Below are 25,785 nucleotides of genomic sequence, written 5' to 3'. Positions count from 1 at the left end.
GAGGGATCTGATGATATTATTGAACTCTCTAATTTGTTACTGAGGTCACTTTCACTGCTCCCCCTGCTGTCTTGCACTACAAGTCCCCGTAAACAATATTTATGCCATATACATAAAAACTGCGATAGAGAAGATGACAAACATTTGGTCTAACACAGCCACGAACAGGTCTAGGCCACAGAAAGGAAACAGAAATTCCCAAGTAGTATATTTCTTAGTGAACTTTCAGTGTTTGAATGCTTCATTTTGGCTACCAAATTACAGCTAATATCCTCCTCCTCTTGTTCTCTGGAGACAAAGCCCAATTGCAGCATTATGCTTAAATTAAGAATAAATCAAGAACTGCACTCTTGATTTGATTCCTACTGGCTCAAACACCAAGAGGGCTTTTGTTGACTTTATTGCACATTTTCTGTTTAAATAATTGTGCGTGTTCAGACTTATACTATGTAATTATCTGTGTTTGAACATTCTCCTAAAATATTTAAAGTAGTTTTTGTTTCTGACCTCTACCAGTTTGACTTATGCAATTCTGTTTTCAACCCTGGAAAATTTAGTGCTTGCTTTCCTATTAAGCCAAGGCCTTCTTATCTAGCTGAAGCCACATACATTTTACACAAGCACAGAAGAAATAATCATGCTCTCTTTCAAGTGAGATACAGTAGGAAAGCAGAGGAACCACTTTTCATTAAGAGAATTTCTTAAAGTTCATGTTCCAGAAGAGATGGTAGAATTTGAAAAGCTTTACAGCTGTGAGATTCTTTCCTTATTCCTGTATAACAAGAAATTTTCATCTCCTGGGAGTGGAAGCAAGAAATTATTTCAAAGATTTTTCACCTTATCTTTGCCCTTACAATGCTGGAAAAATGGATTCCACACCTCAAATTCTATTTAATGTGGGCTTGTTCACACAGCAGATGAGAAAGAAAAATATTTTTCCAGACAATTTAGAGGGCAGGTTTTTCAGCTCAGTAATATCTCACGGGAGGTAAACCCTTATATCCTGAACTATTTTCTCATCCTGCACTATTTTCAGTCTAAGAAATTCCTGGTTTAATGATCCTTGTAAGCAAACAATGTTCTTTACACCTAGTTCATTTGTAATTGATTATTCCTCTGACATGTAAAACAGGATTTATGAAGAACATTTTAATATCTAGACATGAGTGTTCAAGCATTTCAGATTGTAAAAACTAAGTTAAAAAAAAAAAAAAGCTTTAAATCATCACTGAGAAGTGACACAAGAAATAAAATAATTAGCATTTTACAAAATATCCTGTGACTATAACTCTTCAAGTACCTTTCTAAATTTGGATTTTCCATATTCAAGTAAATTGATATGCAGTTCTTTTCAGTTTCCTAATAATAGGGAAAGCTATTCTTTTCCTCTGGATATAGATATTCAGTCTCACATTTCAGTAAGCATTCGAGCATTTTGTCCTTGTGATTTTTTGACCCTGACTTTCATGGAAAAATTGTGAAATTCCACAATTTGTGTCTTCTATAGCAATTTGCTATTTTAAGTGCAACCTCCTCATTAGAGTTACAGTCTTTATCTTTCTACAAATAGTTCCCGAACTGCACGTATTGATAACTTAAGCAAAACACTGATAAGCAGCTTTGAAATTTTCTGGTGCAGAACTTTTCCAATTTTATTCACCTAAACATCTATTAAAATTACCTATGATGTTTAAGTTTTTCATCTTTAAAATGGAGGAGTGGTATCTATCTGCCTTCCAGAACTACACACATACAGTTACACAATTATAGATATACTGAAATGAGTAAGTATGAAATATAGCCCATATTTTTTTAAGTGTTGGAAAGAAATATAGTTTCTCATGATTTAAAAATTATGAATAATGGTAAGGGGCATCTCAAAGAAGAATTTCTAAATGTTATTTCTCTAAGGAAAAAAAAAATTGGTTCCTCTGAGTTGCAATGGAGTAAGTGCTTAATATTGCACAGTTTGTATCAGATAGTATATATGTAATTTATTTTTTTATGTTATTAAACATTAGAGTTCAGCTATTTTCTTTAATTTTTTCAATAATTTAAGAACATGTTGAACTTTTAACATTACATTTTTTAGAAAAAATAGTTTATTGGATGTGAAATTACTAAAATTAAATTTAGCATGTTTTATATCTTGAATTTTATTTATATAAATTTTTATAAATGTTATATAGTTAACATGTTTTATATTCTTGAGACATAACATCCAACAATTGTAGGAATCTTGCAGCTGTTCAACTGATTGTAGCATTTTACTTTTATTACTTTTATTTCTATATAATTCAGGCACAAAGTCAAAGATACTAATACAAAGCCATACTCCTCAAAACAGCTCTTCTACCTTTCAGTCATCTGGGATACTATGAACTAATAAAAAAGTAGACTGCATTTTTTATTTAGGAGATCAGTATTAAATGAGACTTTTGGTTGGTATAAGCAAGTATTTTCAAAGTGACCTTCTCCAACATAAATTCCCAGTTGAGTATGGCTGAGGCAGTATTTCCCTTTATATATCAGATTGTACCATATAAGCAGTGAGCTCAGATCTTAGAATCGAAGAACCAGACTGAAACAATAAACAGCACTTTAATAATACATTCAAATATGTTATGAATATTTATATGCTGTTCTAATTAGATACATTCAGTCATATTTTCAACTGAAATCTGTTGAAAATGACTTGCTTGATATCTAGAATACTAAGTGGAATCAGCAGTAATATAATGCTTGTGAAAACAGCCAAAATGTGAACAAGAAGAAAATGAATCATTTGGGTCTAGATGTGAGCAAGCCTAGTTTGAAGAGAAGAAAGAGGAGGAGAGAAGAAAAAAAGAAAAGAAACCACAACAAAAACATTAGTAGCTAAGCCTTATCTGTTTCCCCCATTTAAAAACAAATAACAGAAATCAATAGGTAGTAATTTTATCCTGCTGAGAAGATAGTGTCAAAGATATATGATGTAAAGCAGCGAGCTACTGGACTGATGTTTAGTCTTTATACTGAATTTAATTAAACATCAAAGGAAAGAAAAAAGGACCCGTGCCTCTTAGGATAGGTGATCTAACAGGTTCTGGAAATTCTGCGTAACCCATAAAGTGTACCTCATAATGCACATCAGTCTGACCCCAGCTACATCAAACTAAATGTTTAATTGAAGTTACAATTTCTTTGAGACTTATTTCATGAGATCAGAAACAATTTTTTTTTTGTTATTAGAAAAAGTTTCTTTAGTTCTAATTTACAGAATACAATAAAGAACAATTATTAAAGTAATTAAAATTTTGTTCTTCCTTCTCTTCTGAAATGTACCATCATTAATTTCTCCTTATATCTTATTTGAATTTGTATATAATTTTGGGTAGGAAATATTAGGATTAGACTGTTACATTTTTTGTACAGGAAATTTTAAAATTAGATTATCAAGTTGCCCACAGATATATTAACATTGGTGGATGAATATGGGAGGACTACTTGTCTCAGTGGAGTTTGCATTTCCCCAAGAATTGTTTGAGACATGCTAATGCACGCAAGATCAGGCTCTGACCTGGGAACATGCATAAACACTGTGTTATTATTCCCCTACTCCTATTTGAAACTCTTGAAGGAATTAGGCTAGGAACAAAATTATACTTTAAAACAGCTCATTTTTTCCATTTATACTGTTAAGTTGGAGGCAGGTAACATGGACAAAAAAATGACATAAAGATTCCTCAGTTTCTCAGACAGTGCACCAGGCCTACACAGGACACTTGACATTGGCTTGTTGAGTGGGGAGATGAAAGATCAAACAAATGCACCAGTGCTAAAGACAATAGTTCACCTTAAAACTCTGTCGAACTATGATCCACTTACATGAAATAGCAGGAATATACCTCACTGCCTTGTAAAAATGCCTTTCTTTAAAGCAAAGTTTGTTATCTCAACCTGAATACTGAACTGGAAAGGAAATAAAACTTTCCAGCTTCTATCCAGCAGCCACACTGTTAAAGCATTCATACAGTTTGAAATAAAATACAGTCATCTTCCCTACAGACTGGAAGATTGTTTAGCGTAGAGGCACTTAAAAATGAGTATCTACTTTGTAGGCCGGCTGGCAGTTTCACCTCAGGTTTTCGTGTTCAGGAACAGCTCCATGTGCTTCATAATGAGATTGACTCCATAGGAAATGTTGGAAGGAGTTGTGTGCCTGTTGTGGTACTCAGCTTTGATGAATTTTGCTCAAACTTGACAGATCTTATTATACATCAAGAAACAACAGGATCTGGACCTAAGTATGGCTTTATACTCTGAGTACATCCAGTATTACTTTGGAGGAATGTCTCTACTTTAGCACCAGGCAAAATATATCAGTTACTTAAGTAAGAAATCTCCTATACGTACAAGTAGAGAAACTAATTATCAGTTTTTCTGACCCTGTCAAAGTTCTTCAACCTGTTTTTCTGAACTTTTTTATATCAGAAAAAAAAAGATTTGAGTTGTGTACTCAATAAAGCCAAGACTTGATTATAACAATAGATCAGGTGCATAATAAAGTGTGATTTTTGAAAATGTTATGGGTGCAATTTCATTATATTTTCCAAAAAAGTTCTCTCCTCAATTGTTTATATTTGCAAGTTCATGATTGCAAATTCTGTCTTCTGGGTGAAATAATATTACTTCCAGAATTTCTGAAAGGGGAAAACAAGTGTTCAGTAATGAAGACCTCTAGAATCTTTCTTTTTGAGTGTTTTGTTTGTTTGTTTGTTGTGGGTTTTTGTTTTTTGTTTTTTGTTTGTTTGGTTGGTTGGTTTGGGTTGGGTTGGGGTTTTTTTGCATGTATGCATAAACTTACATTTAGATAAAGATGAGGCTGTCAGAATATGTTATAAAATGCTGTAGTGTAACATGTCCTGCGGCTACTGGGCTCAGTCAAAGTTCTGATGGGTACTTTTCTGACATGCTGCAATCTGTGTACGCTTATGCTAAAATGAAGAGTTCCTAGTCAGTCAGGGAGACAACATGATACAATTAAGGATTCCTCAATGGTGCTTTCCCCAGTAATGTCATTTGATGTGCTCCGATTGATTTTTAAAATACAGTTTACATTAGGATCTTTTATTTCTAAACTTTGAAGTCCATGCAAATTTCTCTGCTATGATTAGTGTACAACTAATTGCAATGCATTGTAAAAGACTAAATAAATAAGTAAAAGCCTGTAGTAGCAAATATTATTTAAGGCTGATAAACAGCTTTCCTGAGCAAATGCAGGTTTTGAATACCTCTGAATGATATGAATGTCTGTCTTTTGGTCTGCAGAAAAGTATTTTTAGGTGTGAGAGACTCTGAGTATAGATATTGTAGGATTTCTTCAGTTTGGTTTTGGTTTTTGAGGATTTTCTTGTGTGTTTTGTTGTTGTTGTTGTTGTTTGTGTGTTTGTTTGTTTGTTTTAAGCAATGAGAATGAGAAACAGGCTTTGAAAATATGTTTCTTTTTAGAAATCAGAAAATGTTGCAACCTAATCTGATTGGTTGAAAGACAACTTTCTGTAATAATATGCAGATTCCATGTGTTCTCAAATAAAACCTAAGCTGATTTCTTTATGTTTGTTCTTTTATCAAGATTTCACACTGTTAGAGAAAAGTTTGATGCTTTTTTTATGCATGAGATCTGTTATTAAGGAGAAAAAGCTGACTCTATTCTCTAAAAGTGAATAATAGGAAAAAAAAATGGTTGAAGCTGAAAATCAAAACTTTGCTGCTCACTGGATGCTGGATTCACAAAGTCTTCAGGCCTCCAGAGTAAATGATTCATCTTCATTTCTCCCTTTGCCACAGTAGAAGTTGGTCACGTACAGGTACATTAGTACTGTAGGTGATGGAGATATGGAGCAGCCTTGAGAACAAGACTCTGTAGAGCACAGCTTAATTGCTAAACCTTCCTGGATCCATTTTGGACCGCTTGCTCTGCATCTCTCCATGCAATGCCTGTGTGCTTTTCAGAGGAAGCTTCCCTATAGAGATCACTTCCAGAAGATACCTGTTCTATTGTGGTCCTCTCTTTTCCTTCCACATTAACCCTAGTGTAATTTAAATATCATAGAAATAACCTCCCCTCTCTCTTCAAAACATGAAACATTATATTTTAGCTTATTACTACTCCTGTTGCTTGCACTACTACCTCTTATTATTCCAAACACTTGAAAAATAGCTGAAAAATAACCACACAAAATACTTATTTTAGTTATTCAGGCACCCAAGGGAGATGTAGTGCCAAATACAATGTAGCAGTATGGGATGTGGCCAGAAGGTGATAGCCATAAGCATCTTGAATGTAGGCTAGACCTTTCACCTGGCCTCAGAAAGATAACTGATATTTTATTTCACCGTGTTTGTATTTTATTTCACCAGCATAGCAACTTTTGAGACAGAGATCTGCAACATCCAGCTTGATCAGCAAGGAGATGTTTGTGTAGATCTATGTCTGAGACTGAGATAAATATGCCAAAGGCTTCTGTAGTTTTCTCCAGCTGCTTTCCTCTTCAAGTCACAGCTTGGCCTCTCATCTGAAAAATGGTTTTCTCTCAAAACAAAAGGGGGACACCCTCCTTTCTTAGAAAATGCTGTTGATGATGCTACCATTTTGTACAAAGGATATTGAAACATTCAGACAAGATCTGAAAGGCTTGGGTTCAGCTTATTCTTTTTGCGTGGTAGGAAATTATCCTCACTACTTTGGAGTGGACTCCATGAGAGAGTGCTCTGATTAAAGCTGTCCTGCAATGCAAAAAGAATTCACAATTCACTGAACTATTGTAAATAAATATTCTAACTGGCCTTTAGGGTCCTGTCCTAGCACATCAGAGATATGATCAGGACCTTTAGCAGGGAAAAATTTGGTACCTGATTACTTTCCATATTAAATTCATGATAAAATAAGGCTCATGTAAATATTTATGATATTTGGTTGTTACAAATATAATATGAAGACCAGAACTGTTTATATTGCTCTAGATATGCTTTTCAAGAATAAAAGCACCAGTATATTTCCATAGAAGATCAAGATCCCACAGATATAAGAGCTTCCAGCATAAGTACTAGCATGGGCTTGAGACATGTGGATTTCAGCTGAGCTTAGGAGGTCAATCAGGTGTCAACAACTTTGCACTGACAAGAATTCTGGGCAGAGGAAGAAGCACAGTTGTAAGCATGAAAGTAACTTTGCTGATAAAACTCTTGGTGGCGACTACCAGAAATACAGCTTTAAACAGCAATTTCAAAGTAGTTTTGAATGCTCTGTATTTTACTCACATCCCCCTTTTGTTGCTAATCTTTTTATAAAAGTGGGCTTGTTCTAGGTTTGGAGGTATATGGATAAAAAAGCTAGACAAGTAACCATAAAAAGTAGTTCTGAGCAGTGGAAATAATGATTATAATCCTTCCTTGGATATATACCTAGTATTTGGATTTTCTGGTGATTAATAAGGTTAAATTTCTAATTTCAGTGCTCTTTTAACCCCTGGGACATTCACAGAATCATTCTCCATGTGTGTTCTTTGATTTCCTTGAGGAACTGACCTCGTGATTCTGCCTTTTCCTAAATAAAGGCAGGAACAGAGTCTATCTCTTTCTCTTCTCCCAGCTGTTTTCCAGAAGCTTGTAGGATCTTATTGTACTGAGACCTGGAGTCCTTGGTCAAATTTGATTGAAATTGGCCAACATGTTCTAAAGCTATCAGAAAAAGATGGCTAAATATACCTTTACACACCCTATCAGAGTTTTGTGTGAGTAAAGTGCATTTCTCTAGGAAAGCGAGGCAAAAGTCATCTTGAGCATAGTCAGAAACATCTGCTCTAACTCTCAGCAGAGTTGTTTTCAAAAAAAGGTCCAGTGTGATGAAAACATTCTGCACCAGAAAAGAAATCCCAGAGGGGGAAAAAAAAGAAAACGAGGAAGAAATTGCAATTTTAGTATGACCCTGACAATAAAAACTCAGTCAGTTTAGCACAGGCTGCTATAGTGCAAACTCAGATTCATGCTTTCACACTCTCTTTTAGCACAAATTTCCATGACTATAGAAAAAAATAGTTCCAATGCATATTAAACTGCTGCATTTATTCATAAGCCAACAAAATGAGTGAAAGGAATGCCATTTCTTTGCACTTTCCTTTTCAGAAATGCTCAAATCACTGAGGAGCCTGTAGCCCTTCTGTCATTGCGCTAGACTGTCACTCTGACACAGGAAACATATGCTCCACTGCACTGTGACAAGACATTTTGCAAGTAGTACCTAATATTGTGCACTTTTAATGCAAGATAGAGTTTCAGTCCTGAAAACAGACATTATGGTAGCATGTAAAATTTTAAAAGTCTGATATGAAACAAATGAGGAAATGAGAGGGTAAGGGAAATAATGCTTAGCCAACAAACACTAACTGGTTATCAAATGTGCTCAATTTGGGCAGTTTACATCTAAGAATGGAGTATTCAGTGGATGTCCTCTACAAGAAGATTTATTCTACCCTGCAATAAATGGGATAAAGAAACTGCCCCCAAAAGATTTATTTCTCTCCGATTGGATCCAGAATGTATTACTGAATAGCTGCCTGGCATTTTGATGGCTAAAAAAGATGGGAGGAAATATCCTATCATTAGAGATAACAGGGGGTCCGTATGAAAGAAATCTTTCTCTAACCTTAATTCTACCTCTCCAGGAAAACCATATGATTCTAGTGAGAACTGTATTAAATATCAATGTAAGTTTGTAGCTACACACTACTTCTTTCTGTCAGCCATACACACATTAATGATTTTGACTGAAAAGCTTAAACTCACAGGGTGTCTTTCCATTTGCTCTGATGGCAGTTCTAAGTTAAACAAGTGCAGCCATGTTGTGCCATATTGATGCTTAACTTGAAATGCATTAAGCTCTTGTCAATAAAATGCTTTTTTGTTGCTCAAGATATTGAAAGACAAAATCATACACACACACACACAAAAAGTCTGATCTCTTTATGAGGTTGTCTGAGAAAATAGAAGGGTGCTTTTGTGTAAGAACAGGATGATATCCCTTTTTCATGGCACATTTCTGAATAATTTAATAGAAATTGGAATTATCTTGGATTTACTGCACTTTATTAAAGAGGAGAATCTCATCCTGTGTGACTGGCAGTTCTAGCTTGAGTGAGAAGAGTGTAGCATCACCTCAGGGTCCTCCTGGTTAGGATCAGTCAGTTTCTGTCCTACTTATTTCATGGCTTTTTTTCCTTTAGTTCCAATAGATTTCATGTGGGAGGGCTGGGCAGAAACTACTGTCATCAGTAGGGGAGTGTTGATTTTTTGCATTCCTGAAAGTCACTGCTGGCTGTACTAAATGAAGATAATGAGTAGGAATTGTTTAGCATCATAAGAGGGTGTTATTAAGGGTTGAGATCTTCTCACAGATCACCCCTCTGTGCTTATTGCTTGAGAGGCATAATCTCAGCAACCCCAGTATTCACAGAACAGGAGATTGATTTCCTCCTTTTTCTTTTTCTTTCCCCCCTTCAAACTCTGCAGGTCAGTCCCACCCCAGGGTGCATCCGGGCGTTAATGAAGATGTTGTACTGCCCTTACTGCAGAGGACTTCCCACTGTGAAACCTTGCAACAACTATTGCCTCAATGTAATGAAGGGCTGCCTAGCAAATCAGGCTGATTTGGATACTGAGTGGAATCTGTTCATAGGTAAGAAGAGTTTAAATATTAGTGGAAGGAAATACTGATAATAGCAAACATCTGTAGAGTTCTGTAAGGTTAGAAGATGCTGTTGGTCAATACTTGTAATGAAGCAACTGCAGGTGCATCTCATTTTCTAGTTGACCTTCCTGGATTGCAGTAGGAAATGACACTTCCACCCCAGAGCAAGTCACATTTCAAATTTCATATTTCAGAAAGAATTGTGTGGTGTTGTAAGTTCTGATCTAAATTATTATATGATATGTGAAATATTAGAAAGCTTTGGTTGAGGAAATGATAACAAGATTAACAAGGCCAAAGTAGTTTGTACTTCAACCTAGAGCTAGGCTGTTGTAAGTTGGGGAGATAGTAACATTGTACAACATCTATTCAACACTAATTGCAACAGCGCTTTTCTTAATTCTGGTGTATATAGCATACAGAACTTAAAATGTTACATATGTAAGGAGTTATTAATTCCCTGTTCCCAGTTAAAATGCGCTAACATCCCTCTTTTAGTGTGCGGAATGGGAAGTATTAAACATACAATCAAAATGTTAGAATGAAGTACTGAAAACATATTTAAGGATAATTGCTATTACAGCTTTATTCACATAATTCTTCACTCAAGTAAACTAAGAAGCAAAGAAAAAAATCTCCTTAACAGCCATACAGGTATCCTGGAGCAGAAGAACTCTTGGAAGAATCACCTTAGACAAGAAATAAGTCCTTCAAGTTGCTTTTGTTCGTATATAGTACAAAGATAAGATGAGATGATATTATAATAATATAATAATATAGAAAGGAGAGAACCAGCTAGTTATATGTCAAACCTTTGTAAGCATCCTACGCAAATCTGAATCTGGGGAAAACAAATCAGCTGGAAAAAAATGGGACAAACTCTCTTTATTGTACTTAAGGAAAATATTTTCTTCTTTTGTAAGACAAAATATCAGCAATCTCTGCCTAATTTCAAACCCCACTGACCAATGTGACTTTGAAAGCATGACTCTGACTCACACACACATTTTCACCTTACTCAGCACAGTGGTGGTACAAGATGGATAGGGAGAAGAAAACAGGATGAAAAATGGATCAGAGTAAGCAAAATGACAAACAGTATCAAGTGTGCTACAAAAATAGCATAGGCAAAAATGCAAATAGCGATTATAAAAGTGATACAAACGGGCATGCCTTCTCATTCCCTTGGACTGGTTAAAGGAAACAACCACAGGGAGAAGTGCTGTATGGGGGAAACCCGTGGCATTGCTGGTATGGATGGAGGACAGTTCATCACCTGAAACCTAAATAAGAGTGGATAGGAAATAAATGCCCACCTATTAAAGACATAGTGAAAGCTACTTTCCCTTTGAAGTTAGAGTATGCAAGACCTGAATCATCACTAATTATGATCACAAAAAATAATGTAGGCTTTTAGAACAGAAAAAAAATTAAGTAAAATAAATAATGGAATCTCTGTTAAGGTAAGCACCTGTTCAAATCAAAAGCTGGAAGGTAAGATCTCAGGCCTTAAGAGATTTCCTTTTCTGGTGCTTTGAATCCACTGAGAGATTTGGGCAGGGTAAGTTTTGTGCTCAGAAGTGTGGAAATGCTTCCAGCTTCAGACTTTCAGTCTTTGATGCAAAGCCCTTGTCTTCATCAATGTATTTCACATTTTCATTGTTCCTGCTCTCAGAAAAGCAAAACTGCATGAAAGCTAGTACATTTTGTTAAAATATCGTGCTAATTTATTAAATACCATGTAAAACATCAAGTACTTCCTCAAGGCAAGGCAAACTGCTAAGCAATTATCCCTTCATGTCAGTGATGACAAGACAGTATAAAGCACTGATACATCAAGACATATTTTCTCTTTCTTCTACCTATACAACTTTCCCTGTACAAATTGATGGGAGATGGATTAGAGGAGAGATAGAGATCTCCCTGTGTGTGGAAAAGGTATTCTGTTTCATCCCATTTTGTGAGAACCCTGACAGCTTTGCTTGGGATGAGGGTCTTCAGTTCTTCCTTTATGAAAGATTGAAATCCAGCAAGTTGTCTCTGACTCTGACAGCTGTCAGAGGCTTTCTAATAACACATGCAATTCCCTAGTACTAAACACAACAAACCTTCTTCTCACTGAATTAAAATGAACGGCAGCACTTTACAGCACCACTGAGCTATGAGAGATTGGAAAGTATGCATGAGCAGTTTTTATTCCTGTTCCAACATGAGGAGCCATGCACTAGGAAAAAAAATAATAATTTTGTGCACCAACAGTCTCTGTGTAGGCAGGAATCCTAAATAGTAGTGCATATTCACACACAACAGAAAAGGTTTGCGTAGCTTATAATCAGTGGACTGTAAGGTTGTTTTAGCCAAAGTTAGGACTGGGAGAAAGCTTCCAGATGTGTTTGTCAGAAACAAAGCATATAGTATCGCATGGAAAGCATGTTGCGATATTGTTCTGCAGTTACTTTAATTGTCCAGCAACACCAAAATCTACAAATGAAGAGGAACAGAGGAAAGTAAAGGGGCTCTCTGACAACAAGATGTGTTGTATGTTCCACTTAGTTTATAAATGCAAAAGCCAGTACTGAAATCACACTGATATAGCACTAGTAAATCTTACATTCACTTTCAAAGCTAGGCAGAGCAGGACAGCTTCCCCTAAACATCTGGTGCATTCCAAGATTTTATAGACTGTGAAAATTGGTAAGAGGTGAAACAGCTGCAACAGCATGACACACAGTTTATTTTACTTTTCCTATTTGTGTCACCTTAAGGTCTGTGTATTTTCTGTATAACATTTCACTACAGGCTTTTGTATTTTGTTGTTCTCATTATTGCACAATAAAAGCCAAATGCAGCACATCCCGCTCAAGCAGAATTCCTATGAAAATCAGAATTTTACCTCAGAAAGGAAGATATAGGCATTAATAACTATTAAACTGTAATGATTCAATGCTACTTCCAGGTATCCATATAAAATATTTAAACGGCAAATCAACCACATTCACTTCAAAAATATGCATTTTGACAAAGCTTGCTTCTGATGTTTTGCCTATGAGCTACCCCTCCCTCATAATCTTCTTTACTCCAGTCTCAGGCGAAGTTAGCCAAGGAAAGATAAAAAGGATGAGTAGAGGAAATGTACTGCTGAGGAAGGAGATTGCTTCAGGGGAGGAGCTGACTGATTCCGTGGAATAGGAGAAAGTGGATTTTCTCTAGGTCTCATGGCCCAACGGATGCAGTCAAAATTATGCTCCTCTCCATGGAGCTATAGCAATTAACAAGGACAAGGATCAAGAATCCTGGTGTTCATTCCTTCACAGAAACACAAAAGAGATGAAGAGGAACTATTCCCACTTACAAAGATTCTAAACCTATCTATCTTAGGGAATTAAGCTCAATTTTAGCAAGACTGTTACTCCACCAGCACCTCTGTTTTTCAGTCCCCTTTTCTGCCTTCCTTAGCAGTTGATCAGCTGATTGCCTTCAACTTCTCTGTGTCTCAAGTAGCCAAGGAACTAGCTCCCCTTAGTGGGCACCACACTTTCCCTTGGAGCCCTCATCCAGTTTCAGAAGCAACATCTGCAGAAAGGTTATTTCCATGTATGTAGGAATCTGCATCAGTTGAGTCAATGATGGCTCAGAATGGCAGAGTGGCCATAAACCATTTGGTTTCTGCTGGATTCCTTTCACAAACAGCAGTGGGTTTCACTTCCTTCTGTCTTGAGATAGAAATGTAGATGATGCCAAACTTGAGTGCCAAGCAAGACTGTGAGCCAAACTCAATACCCCTTATGTAATTCAGTACAGCAAAAGGGTGAAAATCCAGGTAACTGCTGTAATCACAGCAATGACTCTGCTTGGGCTGCTGTTGTGGGCATTTAAAATAAATTATAAATGCTCCATTGCTGCATTTAGTGCCAGTGTACACTAGTGTAATGCCTGAGTAGATTGTGTTTGCTTTGCTGCAGTCCATGGAGGTTTGTCACCACGTGGCTATTTATAGCAGCAGAAATTACAAGTAAAATATGTACTTTTTTTATAGAACCATTCAACGGTAAATCATGCATGCTTGACTTTGCTGCTGTGTTTGGAAGGACGGACATTGGTATAACCCTTCAGGAGCTGTGCTGTAACACAGAGGGGATGTGATTCCGACTTACCAGAGTACTGCTCAGGACCACATGTTTGTCCGTGAATAGGAACCAAGGGGCACCTGTGCTTGGTAGCGGTCACAGCTAGAGATCAAGTGGCTTTGTTGATGGCATATTCGATATTTTAAAAGCTCTGTAGTGTAGCAAGGCAGAGCAGGCTGTGATGTGCCCAATTTCTAGCTTCGAAGGCCAGCAAATCTGGCATTCAGCTCCGAGAGCCAGAGCTACCTCTTACTGCCAGTGTTTTCTGGTTTCTTCAGCCATGGGAGAAAATCATACCTGCAAGGTTTCAGCCAAAGCTTCTCCTGCCAGGCTTGAAGATATTTCACTTACCATCAGTGCTGCAGCTCTGCACTTCTAATAAACCTATCCACTGCTGTGCTTTAGGAATCCCTCTGTTTTCTTCCCATTGGTATGACTCAGACACTTACCTTAGGAGATCTCTTGAGATTGAGCATACCATGCAATCTCGGTTATAGCAATTCAATCATTTTAAGTAAAACTCCCCATCAAAATCTTAACTACTTACTCCTAATGAAAGCTTTAGAGTGATGAAAACATGCAATCAGTTTTATTTACTGCTTACAAAAGCCCTCAGGACTGTGTGTTTTCTCTATTCCATGTGCAAGCACAAAGATAAATATTTTCCTATTAAAACTTCAAAAGACCACCCAGATCTGTTTCCTCTTACTGGTTTATTATTGTGCTCTTTGAGAGTCACTTTGGTTCATGAAAAAAAATCAGTAGGAAAAATTCTTGCTCCTGCTTGATCATGGTAAGAACTAAAAAAAAAGATGTTGGCAACCCTGGTTACCTGGCACTTAGATTTCTTCTCTCTGACAGCCTTCTCTGTAATCACTGTACGAAAGTGTGCTGTGATATTTATCATATGGGAACAAGGACACAAAGAGAAAAATATAAGTGGTATCCTTCCCTCCATGAATACCCTACAGAAGATTACTGCAGCCCTACAGTGCCACTACTCCAAATTCAGAGGAATTCTGGTGGAAATTCTTGCATTTTTGTTCTGTGGACATAGAGCGAATACTTAAAAACAAGTATTAAAATTTTGTATGAAAACTAATAGCATTCATAATTCAAGCAGCCTTCAGATCTAAACCTATCAAGCCTAAAATTTTCTTTAATTCTCCTGTCCATGCATACTACAACAGCTATCGTTATACACTGATCAGTACTCCCTTAGGCAAGATTTGGTGGATCGCTGCCAAGGTTCTGGAGCTCAATCCCAATTATAAATGAAAAAAAAAAAAGGAATCTGTAGTTTCAATTTTTTTTCCCACTTTAGCTTATCTTTCCCAAAAACAAGGGGAAATTTTTAGAACATCGTTGTGTGTTATAACTGAAAATGCAGTTGCTTGAAGACTTGCGAACAACCAGATTTGTGGATGTAAGTCTAATGTTCTTTATGAGAAAAAATGTTTCCTTCAAGCCCAATAGTCTCCACAGTGTATAGGCAGCCCTACCAAAAGGAATTAGCAGTCTGTTAAACGTTTTAGCATCATTAAACAGTTATGACAGTTCAGGTTAAAAATATACAGTTAACAGTGAGTCCAGTTTGATAATATCTAATTAAAAGATTACAGCACTATTATTTTAAAAATCTCTAATAGGTACCAGTTTCCATGATTCCATATTTTGCCTGTTTTTATGGAGTCACTGCCTATGGCTAGTACTTAGGCAGATTACATAAGAGTAGCCGTGAAAGAAAAGGAGTATCATTATTCACTGAGCAAAATAACGATGCACAGAAGCAGGAAACTATTTTCTTTTTCTCTGTTGATTCTCTTCACTCAGAAATATAAAGGGTAGACAACCTGGATGTGGAATTACTCAGATGGTAATGAATTCAGTCTGAGAACAGCCCTCTGAAGTTGTGGGACTGCCAGCAGTATGCAAATGGCATCAGGAATTGCCTACTTCTTAAACTCTACTTACCCTGCTAAACCTCTGAACCTCCCCACTGAGACAATACAGTTTTCTGCAAGCAGCTCACAGCATTCAGTGCCATGTACATTTGCTTTAGGATGTGTCACTAAAGGAGGAGGTTCCCTCCAGTGTGGCTAAGGAGATTGTCTGCTCCAGTTACAGCTTTGGGAGGGCTGGGGCTCATCTGTCTTGATCTTGCTACTTGTTGGCACCATCAGTAGTGCTTTACTAGGAGGACATGTCCTGGAGGGATGCTAATGGCATCACTCAGAGTAACTCTAAAAAACTGACTGCTGACAAGAGGCTGTGGATATTTGAAGATGCAGATGATTAGTTTAAGGGTAGTAGCAAACTTATTTGGCTCCCTAGCTTTAACTGAACTTAAAGAAATGAACTATACTAAATGATTATGTCACCTTATGTTAAAGGATAGAAATATATTACTGTGTGTGAAAGACATCACCCATCATCATGCCACGTGGCAGTTACAAATACAGGATCAAATCTGGCATTTCCAGCTTTCTGAATTTGCCACCCACGTGCAGTACGCCTGAATTGTGTGATATCTGAATTAGGAAGAAAAGCTTCTCAAGCATGAAGGAATTAAAGCCACATACTCAGCATTTACACCAGGCACAAGGGAGCCCTAATTTGACTGCAGCATTTATGTTCTAGAGCAGAAATAACAGTTGGAAATTAATAGTGCAGATCACAACTATCAAAAATAGTTTAAAAGATTTTACAAAGACACTGTCAGACACAAATGATGACTTTTTAGTTCCATTTTCATTCCTTATCTTCAGCTTAAGTGAGGTCCTGAAACAGGCTGCGCAGAGAGGCTGTGGATGCCCCATCCCTGGAGGTGCTCAAGGCCAGGTTGGATGGGGCCCTGGGCAATCTCGTCCAGTATTAGATATGGAGGTTGGTGGCCCTGCCTGCGGCAGGGGGATTGGAGCTTCATGATCCTTGAGGTCCTTTCCAACGTGGGCCATTCTGCGATTTCGCGAACTCTTTCCCATCAAAGGGAACTGACTGGGTAGTGCACACATGCTCCATTTGGAGGTTGCATGGAACAGAAAATTCCTGTGTTTACATTCAGAAGTGCTGGGGAAGCTGTTTTGCCAACACCCTTCTAAAGGCTCTGAATGAACATAGTGATGTTACATGAGACATCTTTACAAAGAGGAGAATATGTTCACTCCTAATTAGCTGAGTATTGTGTGATTCAAGCATCATTATTTTGTACTTTTCCAAGTCCATAGCTGTACTGTCTCAGGGGAATTCTTGCTTCCAGGACCACAATATACAGTACTGCTCTTTCTATTACTGTGTATATTAACAGTGTTTTCTTCTGCAGAGGAAATACAATTAAATATGCTCACAGAGGGCTACATCTCTTTTTACCTGTAGGGGCATCCTTCACACACTTTGTTGTGCTGATTTCCCCATTTCACAGGCCAGGGACCAGGCCAGCTGAGAAATGTTGTGCCTCATACCTGTTTGCTTTCCCTTCTCATTCTAGGAGTTTGAGAAACTCAGTCTCTCAATGGGGCACTTGAAATGAGGGAGCGAATGGCGTGCATATCTAGACTGCAGAACTTGACCATGCCCTTAAGGTTCAGTTACCCGAAATAGGTACATCAATGTGGGTGTTTTTTTTTCAAGGAATATAGAAGCAATTGATGGATGTGAGACCTTTTCCCCCTTTCTGCAAAATTTTTGAATTTTTGCAGAATATTTACAAAGGAGATTTTTTTTAAGTTGCTCTAAAACAATATTTTAAAATGTCTTATAAGTTCTCTGTGTGGAGGACTTGCAGGACAAAATTAAGAGTCATAGGCATGAATTTAAACTCCTTGAAGATAGCATATGTAAGTGTAATTTAGGATTGAATTAAAATACAGAACTGAGAAACTGTTGTTTCTAGCTCTGGTTTATTTTATTAATTTTATAAATTAAAGCACCATATCCAAACTGCAGCTGATACCCATCTCATACATAAATACATTCGGATAAACAGTCTCTTTGCGTACCTCATTCCTTCTCTTCTCCTAGCCTGTGTTTTGAGCAAGTAGTCTTCATTCCTCTTTGGCAAGTAAAGAATGAACAACGGTTTTAAGAATTATGCTGGGGAGTGGAACACATTATTTATATCTTACTGATAATTATTGAAAGGTTTGGGATATTTTTTCAGAAAAAATAATATATATTTAAAAATAAAAAAACAGAAGTTCAAGAAAAGAAATATTTAGATAACTCCTAAAGCAAGAAGACAATACTTTGAACAGTATAACTAAATTTATTTCAAAAGTTACAAGTGAGAGGAGACAAATATTCAGTTTATTTTTTTGAACACTGCTGCTTTTGTTTCACTTATCTGAGCTAAAGCCAATTACCCTTAGAAGCTTGATTATGATATCTTCATAAACATATCTTTGTTTACATCAATATTTTGATGAGGCAGTATTGATAAATTACATATTAACTGAATTTTATGTTCTGCAAATACTAATATTTTCAAGGGAAAACTAAGCAATAATTCAACTTTATCCAAAAAATACTAAAGATATTATTACAATTTTTGCCTCCATGACCATTCTTCTGCATTTTATTTGTGCTTATATTCATCTGAGTTTAAGATCATACAGCTGGGAACAGTCTTTGGTTGCACTCTACCACCAACTAGGTTTTCTAAAATATTTAGTCTTGGAACCTGCATTTATGGTTAGAAGATATTACTGGTCATCTATTTTGTGAAAGATGCACAAATATTAATCAATTTCCATATACTAAAAATAGAAATTAAAACTATGAATAAATATTTTAAAATATCTCTTTTCTCTGCCAGATTGATTTACCAACTATTTCAGATTCTCTAAGCTCCTTATTAGAATAAGCTCCATATTAGAAACAAATATCAGATTATGTCCATTATTCAGGTAATGTCATAGAGTGATAACTAAGAGCATGTTTGTTCCACAGCAAGAAAATTTCCTACCTTCCTACTATCAAAAACCTTGTAAATATTTGAAAATGCTTTACTGAGGTTATTCCATGATATCAGCAATGGAGGATGTGTGCAAATCTCTTACCTCTTGGATGTCAAAGCAAAATTGTTGTTGATTTTGTATTGTAATTTTGAGCCACTGCCTTTGCATGATGAATGGTAATCTGTTTACGATAATGTCCAATATGTTTCTACAATCTTATACTTAATAGGATGATGAACATACTCCTTTCTGAAACTCAGAAACAAAGTAATGTTAGCAACCTGCCTGAAGGTGTCCATATATAAAAGTCCAAATCCTGTATATAAGCTATATTAAAAATACGTATAATATATATAAAAAAAAAAAAAAAAGCCCTAAGTAGGCTGTGGGGAGTCTGCCAGACACCATTTCTTTATGTTATTTTAGTCCTTGAAGTTGATTAAGTTTCAATGTGATATTTCTGAAAGAATGAAAGCTCAGTCCAGAAAGAATGCAAATCTGTAAACAAGACCTAGTTTTGATTTTAGATTCTTGTAAGATCTAGTGATCTAAATTATTAAATTTCTCAACTTGTAATTGCTTATGCAGGTCTTTTTTGAGCCATAAATAAATGACTGTATATTGCCAAAAGCTCTAAACCTTATTAGCAATATGGCAAAAGCCACTCAAATATTTAATTTTATGTGGATATTATACTAAGTACATATGCTCCCCAATGTAAACAAAATGTTCATTTCTTTTCTAATGAAGATGTATAAATATATCAGAGCACAGCTTACACTCAGTCACTGTTCTTTAGACTTCAGAAAGAGTGGAGGGTCCTTCACTGAGCAATACATTTTCTCATGACTTGGCAAGACATGACTATAAAGATCTCTACAGAGTATCCTGTATCAGTGCCAGATTTAGTGGAGAAAAATCTCAGAACCATCAGATAGATCAGAATTTTACTGAAGCAATCTTCAGGAAATTATTCTTTCTTTCTGGTATGGATCCCATGAATTCCCTTCTTGCAGTCTACCCTCCATATCTTCTTGTAAGGATTTTTTTTCCTGATGTATTTATTGGTAAGGAAAGCACAGATTTCTATCTGCTTAACTGACAAAAAGTCTTACAATTTCCATAGTCATGAGAGCCAGTTTTGCCCAGAGTGATATTAGACAGCTGATATGGCTAAAATTCTGTGAGGTTTTTTTTTTTTTTTTTTTTTTTTTTTCAATGGTGAAATCTGAATGCATTCTGATGCATTTGGAAGGCAATATGACAATAATATGAAAAACTCAGTTCTTATGTTTCTTATTTCTCTGTGTTACTCAGTGTCATTTGCCCTGTAATATAGCATTCAATACCCCTTAATGTTATTTATATTGCAAGTTAACCTATGGGAGCTTAAACTCACATGGCATGCATTTTTCATTTAGCCTCCAGAAACATATACTGAACTTTCCATGTCAGTAGTAACTCACCTTCATAATATCACACTTCAGTTTGCAGCATCGGTAAAGAGCCTTTCTATCTGTCTTGTCTTGTTAACTCTTAAAATACAGATAACTATGTAGGAAAAAGTAGCAGCTTGAAAAATAAGGAATTAAATTTCGGTTCTCCTGGATATTTATTACTGACCTCAAAAGAGAATCAAATTTCTCAGCCATGCTTTGCAGCTCACTGTAACATTGTGAAATGAGATGAAGGTCAGTATTCATTTTCAGTGGGTAGGTCATATCAGTATCTTGCACTTAGCTTAACTGTAGGATGAGAGGAAAAAAAATCAGTAAATCGAATGATGTGCCATAGATAGTAAAAGGAATAGTGACAAAAAGCCAGGAAGTTCTCTTGAACATGAGCCAATAAAATAAGGAGCACTCAACACTAGATAACTTGATTTTCATAGATGAAATGATACAAAAAAATCTTCCAAAAAATTTCACCGTTCTACGGTGAACATGTAGAATCATACCCACATTTAGCATCCTTCAGCATCCTTATTTTACATTGATTAAAGAAAACTGCTAAACAGGATATATTACCATTGGAATGTAAGAGTGACAGTTCTGGTGCTCATAGGTATGGTTTATGATAACAATGATTTCATTTATACACTTGAAAAAAGGGGGTTATGTATTTCTTATAACAAACTGAAAATGAATCTATGAATGTTTTGTTACTTGAAACTGCTGATATCTGCAATGCTGGAAATGTACTCTAAAACAGTACACTTTAGTGTACTTTGTACACTAAACACTTTTTACTTAGCTTCAAATGAAATGGTTTTGTTCCCTTTCTACTTTATTGTGATACATTTTCTGTCACAAAAACCTTTCTGTGGGAGGCATGAGAGATGTCTGCTCCAAGTTACACTGATGGCTAAAAGCACAATTTCGTAATACGGAAATCCTCTATTCCAGATATTAATGACTGACATTCTCATTTCAGTACGTTGACTGCACTCAGATAAATCACATTTAAATTATTAGAGTTATGAGTACTTTCATAATATTTAGTTTGACTGTCTTCTCCATATATGAATAATATATTCTTAAAATCTCTCTCAATCTTTTATTGATATAAGTACATATTATACTTGGGTTGTTCAAATGCTGATGCCAGAAAAATACAGATAAAATCGAGTAATCTGATGGATGTGTATTTTGAAGATGGTATATTTAAATTAATATTTAAAAAAATAGTAGGATGTAAAACTATTGTAATAATATGTCAGTAAATTTTAAGAAACCTCTTTGACATTTCAGTTGTGATGAAACTTTTCTATGAAAGTTTAATAAAAGCTTAATAAATGCTTCATCAGGTTGAAATTATGAGAGAGAGCTTGGCAGAATTTTAGCTGTTGCAAATCATCTAGTAATGGAAATTTGGTGGAAAACAACACATAAAGATCTAATTCCACTGATTTTGAATGTATATTTCAAAAAATAATTCCCAAACACATTCATTTTGTCAATTTATTTCTTACCAGTTGAGGAGGAAAGCAAATGCTTATTCTTCCTTCTGTAATACCATTCAGTTCAGGCAGAGAAAAGCATCTCTGTTCAAATCTGGGGAATTTTCTCTCCCTTTACAGTAGTAGAGTTGTTGATTTTAGTCCACTGGGTAGGGTAAGGATATAGGATTGCATAATGTTTCAAGTCTAACTCACATATATTTGAAACTTGGCAATATTAAACCCAATAGTATTCACAGATTCATTTTAGATGAAGATATTTCTGTTCTCAGAATCACAGAATTGCAGGGGTTGGAAGGGACCTTGAGAGGTCATCAGGTCCAAACTCATTGCTAAAGCAGGTACCTTACATTGGATCACACAGGTAGGCATCCATATAGGTCTTGAATATCACTGTGAAATGAGACTTCATAACCTCTATGGGCAGCCTATTCCAGTGCTCTGTCATCCTTGCTGTAAAGAAGTTCTTGTGCTTGTATGGGACTTCCTATGTTCAAATTTTAGGCCATTATTTCTTGTCTTATCACTACACATCCTGGAGAAGGGCCTGGCCTCATCTGTCTGCCTTTATATGTTTAGAAACACTTATCAGATCTCCTCTCAGTCTTTACCCCAGGCTAAACAGACCCATATTACTCAGCCTTTCCAGGAGATGCTCCAGGTCCTTTATCATCTTTGTGGCCCTCCACTGAACTCCTAGGATATCCCTGTCTTTCTGAACTGGAGATCCCAGAATGGGACACAGTAATCTAAATGTGGCCTCATTAGAGCAGAGTAGAGGGGGAAGATCACCTTCTTCAACCTGCTGGTCACGCTCATTTTCCAACCTACCTTGTTGATACTGTTCAAGACAAAGTGGCTATCAGGCACGACTTTTAGGCAGCTACAATTTACAGGAAAATAAGCCATCAGGTACATATAATGAGCACTTTGAGAAGAATAAACAACCTAAGAATGAAACCACAGGTTACAAACAGATTTTATTTTTTTTTTTTTCCATAGGATATGACATTGAATAATAATTTTTATCTTCTTTTCATTTCACGTTCATCTTATTTGGAACTGTAATAAGCCCAAATTGTGTATTGTAGCTTTGTAATACTGTGTAAGTGACAATAATGCAGCTTTTTCCAGCTAGTGCCATTATACAAAGTTTTGTAGGTGGTGTGTGCAGTTTCTTCCCAGTTGTGTTCACCTCTTAGATTTTCAATGTTCCATATAAATATGCAAAGCATGTATGCATATTTTTAGATATATGTTTATATATTCGTGTATATGAACATATATTTGTTTATATATATATATATGTATACACTTATCTATATGCTTTTATGCACAGGCATATAGGAGCCTTGTATTATAAATTTCCAATGCCATTGGAAATGTGTTTCTACTTGGCATAATTCTTTGCTTATATTTCTAAAAGTATTCTATTTGGTTACAGCTTTCACCTCAAGGCCCCTCCAAAACAACTGTTTAAATTGAAGAATACTGTATTTATTGTCAATGAAAATAATAAGCATTTTATGAATAATAATCTCTTTTTTCTCCATTTTGAATTTGGTTGCAAAATTTGTCTCAGAAGTCTTTTTTTTTTTATCATATCATATTTTGAAAGCTAGTCTAGAAACTTACACAAAATTTGAGAGATTCAGGTATACCATAAAAAGAATTTTGTTAAACTAATTAAAATTATATATATTAGTCTATTTGTATGTGATACTGTAAGATCTTTTTCTCAGAAAAGCTACCTCTTAATATATTCTACATGTGTGTGCTATGCTGCTGTAAAAGAGATAAGAGACACAGAGATCTCCGGTTTGCTGGTTTTCAGCAGGAGATTTTTTTGAGGAGAAAAGGACAGATTTTCTCAAAAAAAAAATCACCTTAGACCGGGGTAAACTGCAAGATCTTCAGGCATAGAAGTATTATTCTGAGCACTGAAGATCCCTAATGTGAACAAGAAAAAATAATTAGCTTTTCCCCTAAGCCTAACTACATTTCAATACTTATAGAAATATACTGTTTAAATGAAAAATAAAAATTGGATTGAACTAGTACTTACTGAATTTGCACTCTGCTTTTCATTACTTTTTACTGTAATTCTGTTGAATAAATATCTATTATATTGCCATAGAATTCCTTGAAGAAGAGGTAGGATTCAAGGCCAAAGAGTTATTTTAAAAATGCCACTGTCTTCAATGGAAACTGGGTAGCTATTGAATTTCTTTCATTTCAGCCTGAATTCCATAGCTATTCATCTTTAAAAAGTTTTGGTTATCCATTAGACTCTTAATTTAAACAAATACAGATGAGAGCAAATCCCTTTCATTTGAATCTTATTTGACTATAATTTTGCTGAAGGATATAAAACAAGGCCACCAAGGCCATATTATTGTGAGTGACTTCATAAGAGACAAAATTTGAAAAGTTAGCGTTGCATGTGAACAGTAAGAGAAAAGGCATAGAGTTGTGTTTTTCCACGTTACATGCATACATGCATTTTATTTATCATTCTTATTTGTTGACTGAAAGGAGATGTGAAGTGAGTTCCAAGGAACAAATTAGGAAACATGTTAATAAACAGAATTTAAGTCATTAAAACATCTGCACACTAAAAAGCTGTATTTAAGCAGAGGCAATAAGACTGCTGTTTGAAGAATGGCAGCTGCAGTTTGTTTCTTTGGGGAGAAACTGAGAAAATGGCTTCACAGGTTCTAGAGAAGTGCCAAGAATATGAGTGGGCACAACTCCAATTAAAACATCTTTTGTAATACTACTATTCGAAACAAACTATTATTCAGCACTCTGTAAATGCATATGTCACCTTTTGGTAAGTTAGATAAAAATGTAAGTAAAAACAGGCCTTTGAGAATCACAGTTTTTTCTTTACTTGATCATAGGCCATCAGAACAGCAGTTTTCCTCCTGTTTTCCTGACGTGTAAACTAGCAAATTTTCATAGCATTCATTGAGTGGATGTGGATGATCAGTAACCTAGATGCAAGTGCCTTGATTAACCTCATAAGAATGTAAACAGATCCCTGACACTCATAGGCCTTGGTGAGATTTCTGGGCATATCTTACAGGTATTTGTTCTAAAGTAAGATAAACAATTTCCTAATTATTTCCATGAATTGACATCATATGGGCAGCTACAAGCTTTGTAACGACTATTTGAACAACTAAGCTTAAATCTCATTATCAAATGAAGGACTGTGTGCATAGTGAAGGAAGTTTTTTACCTGTGGATGTCTATTCCCACAACAGCATGTTGAACAAGTGTTGGAGAGTCTGTATGGGTTGGTAAATCAGGTCACGCAAAAAAAATATTGCTAAATGAGAAATAAAACACAGGGTAAGACACTGCAATACCTTTTTACTGCAGTTGGGGTTCAACCCAAGCTTTATTTAGTTTAGGTACTAATATCTACTTTACATACTAATTACAATATAAAAATAGCAGCAGAGAATTGAGCCTAGACTTTTCCATGTATAGATTTCTCTGGGCTCCCAGGTGAGTCTTGTAATTCTTGTGATGGCTGTAGCTGTTTCTGTCAGTACCTGTGAAGCTAGACTGAATGTTCCCAGAAAAGATACCACACTTCAGTGTAACTAGACAAGGAATGAGTTAACTGCCTTTTTAAAGAAAAGAAATACACAAGCAAAAAGGGATGGCAAGTCTTAATCTGTTTGATTTCCAATATGTACAATTCCTGCAGGTATAAACCTGAAGAGAGATTAATTATCACAGTTTAGGGCTTATATACTCATAAACATCTACTACGACATCACAAAATTCCCAGAATGATTCAGATTCTACCTCTCCATTAGTGACTTTCAATCTGAAAATGGCTTACTCAATTCCCAGTTTTTAAGGCTATAATTTTTAGATTTCAACATACATTCAGAGAAGTTATCACAACTATCTGCAATTTCACATAAATGTGGTGAATTGTGCCTTTAGGGAGCTCTAGCTTTAGACAGCTGAAATTATTTGTTTCTCTGCAGAGACTCA

General features: G+C 35.8%; 1 protein-coding gene across 1 annotated transcript in view; it reads left to right on the top strand.

The window, feature by feature from the left end:
* The window catches only part of GPC6 (glypican 6), a 736,111-nt gene that overhangs the window by 529,846 nt on the left and 180,480 nt on the right, over window positions 1-25,785 (top strand). The window contains exon 4 of the mRNA XM_040653781.2: window positions 9,550-9,715. Coding sequence (XP_040509715.1) covers window positions 9,550-9,715 — 166 coding nt within the window. The remainder of the gene's footprint in view (window positions 1-9,549; window positions 9,716-25,785) is intronic.

This window comes from Gallus gallus, chromosome 1 (genome assembly GCF_016699485.2).
Source record: "Gallus gallus isolate bGalGal1 chromosome 1, bGalGal1.mat.broiler.GRCg7b, whole genome shotgun sequence".
Taxonomy (NCBI): Eukaryota; Metazoa; Chordata; class Aves; order Galliformes; family Phasianidae; genus Gallus; species Gallus gallus.
The sequence above is the reverse complement of the archived record's forward strand: the minus strand, read 5'-3'. Positions and strand labels throughout refer to the sequence as shown.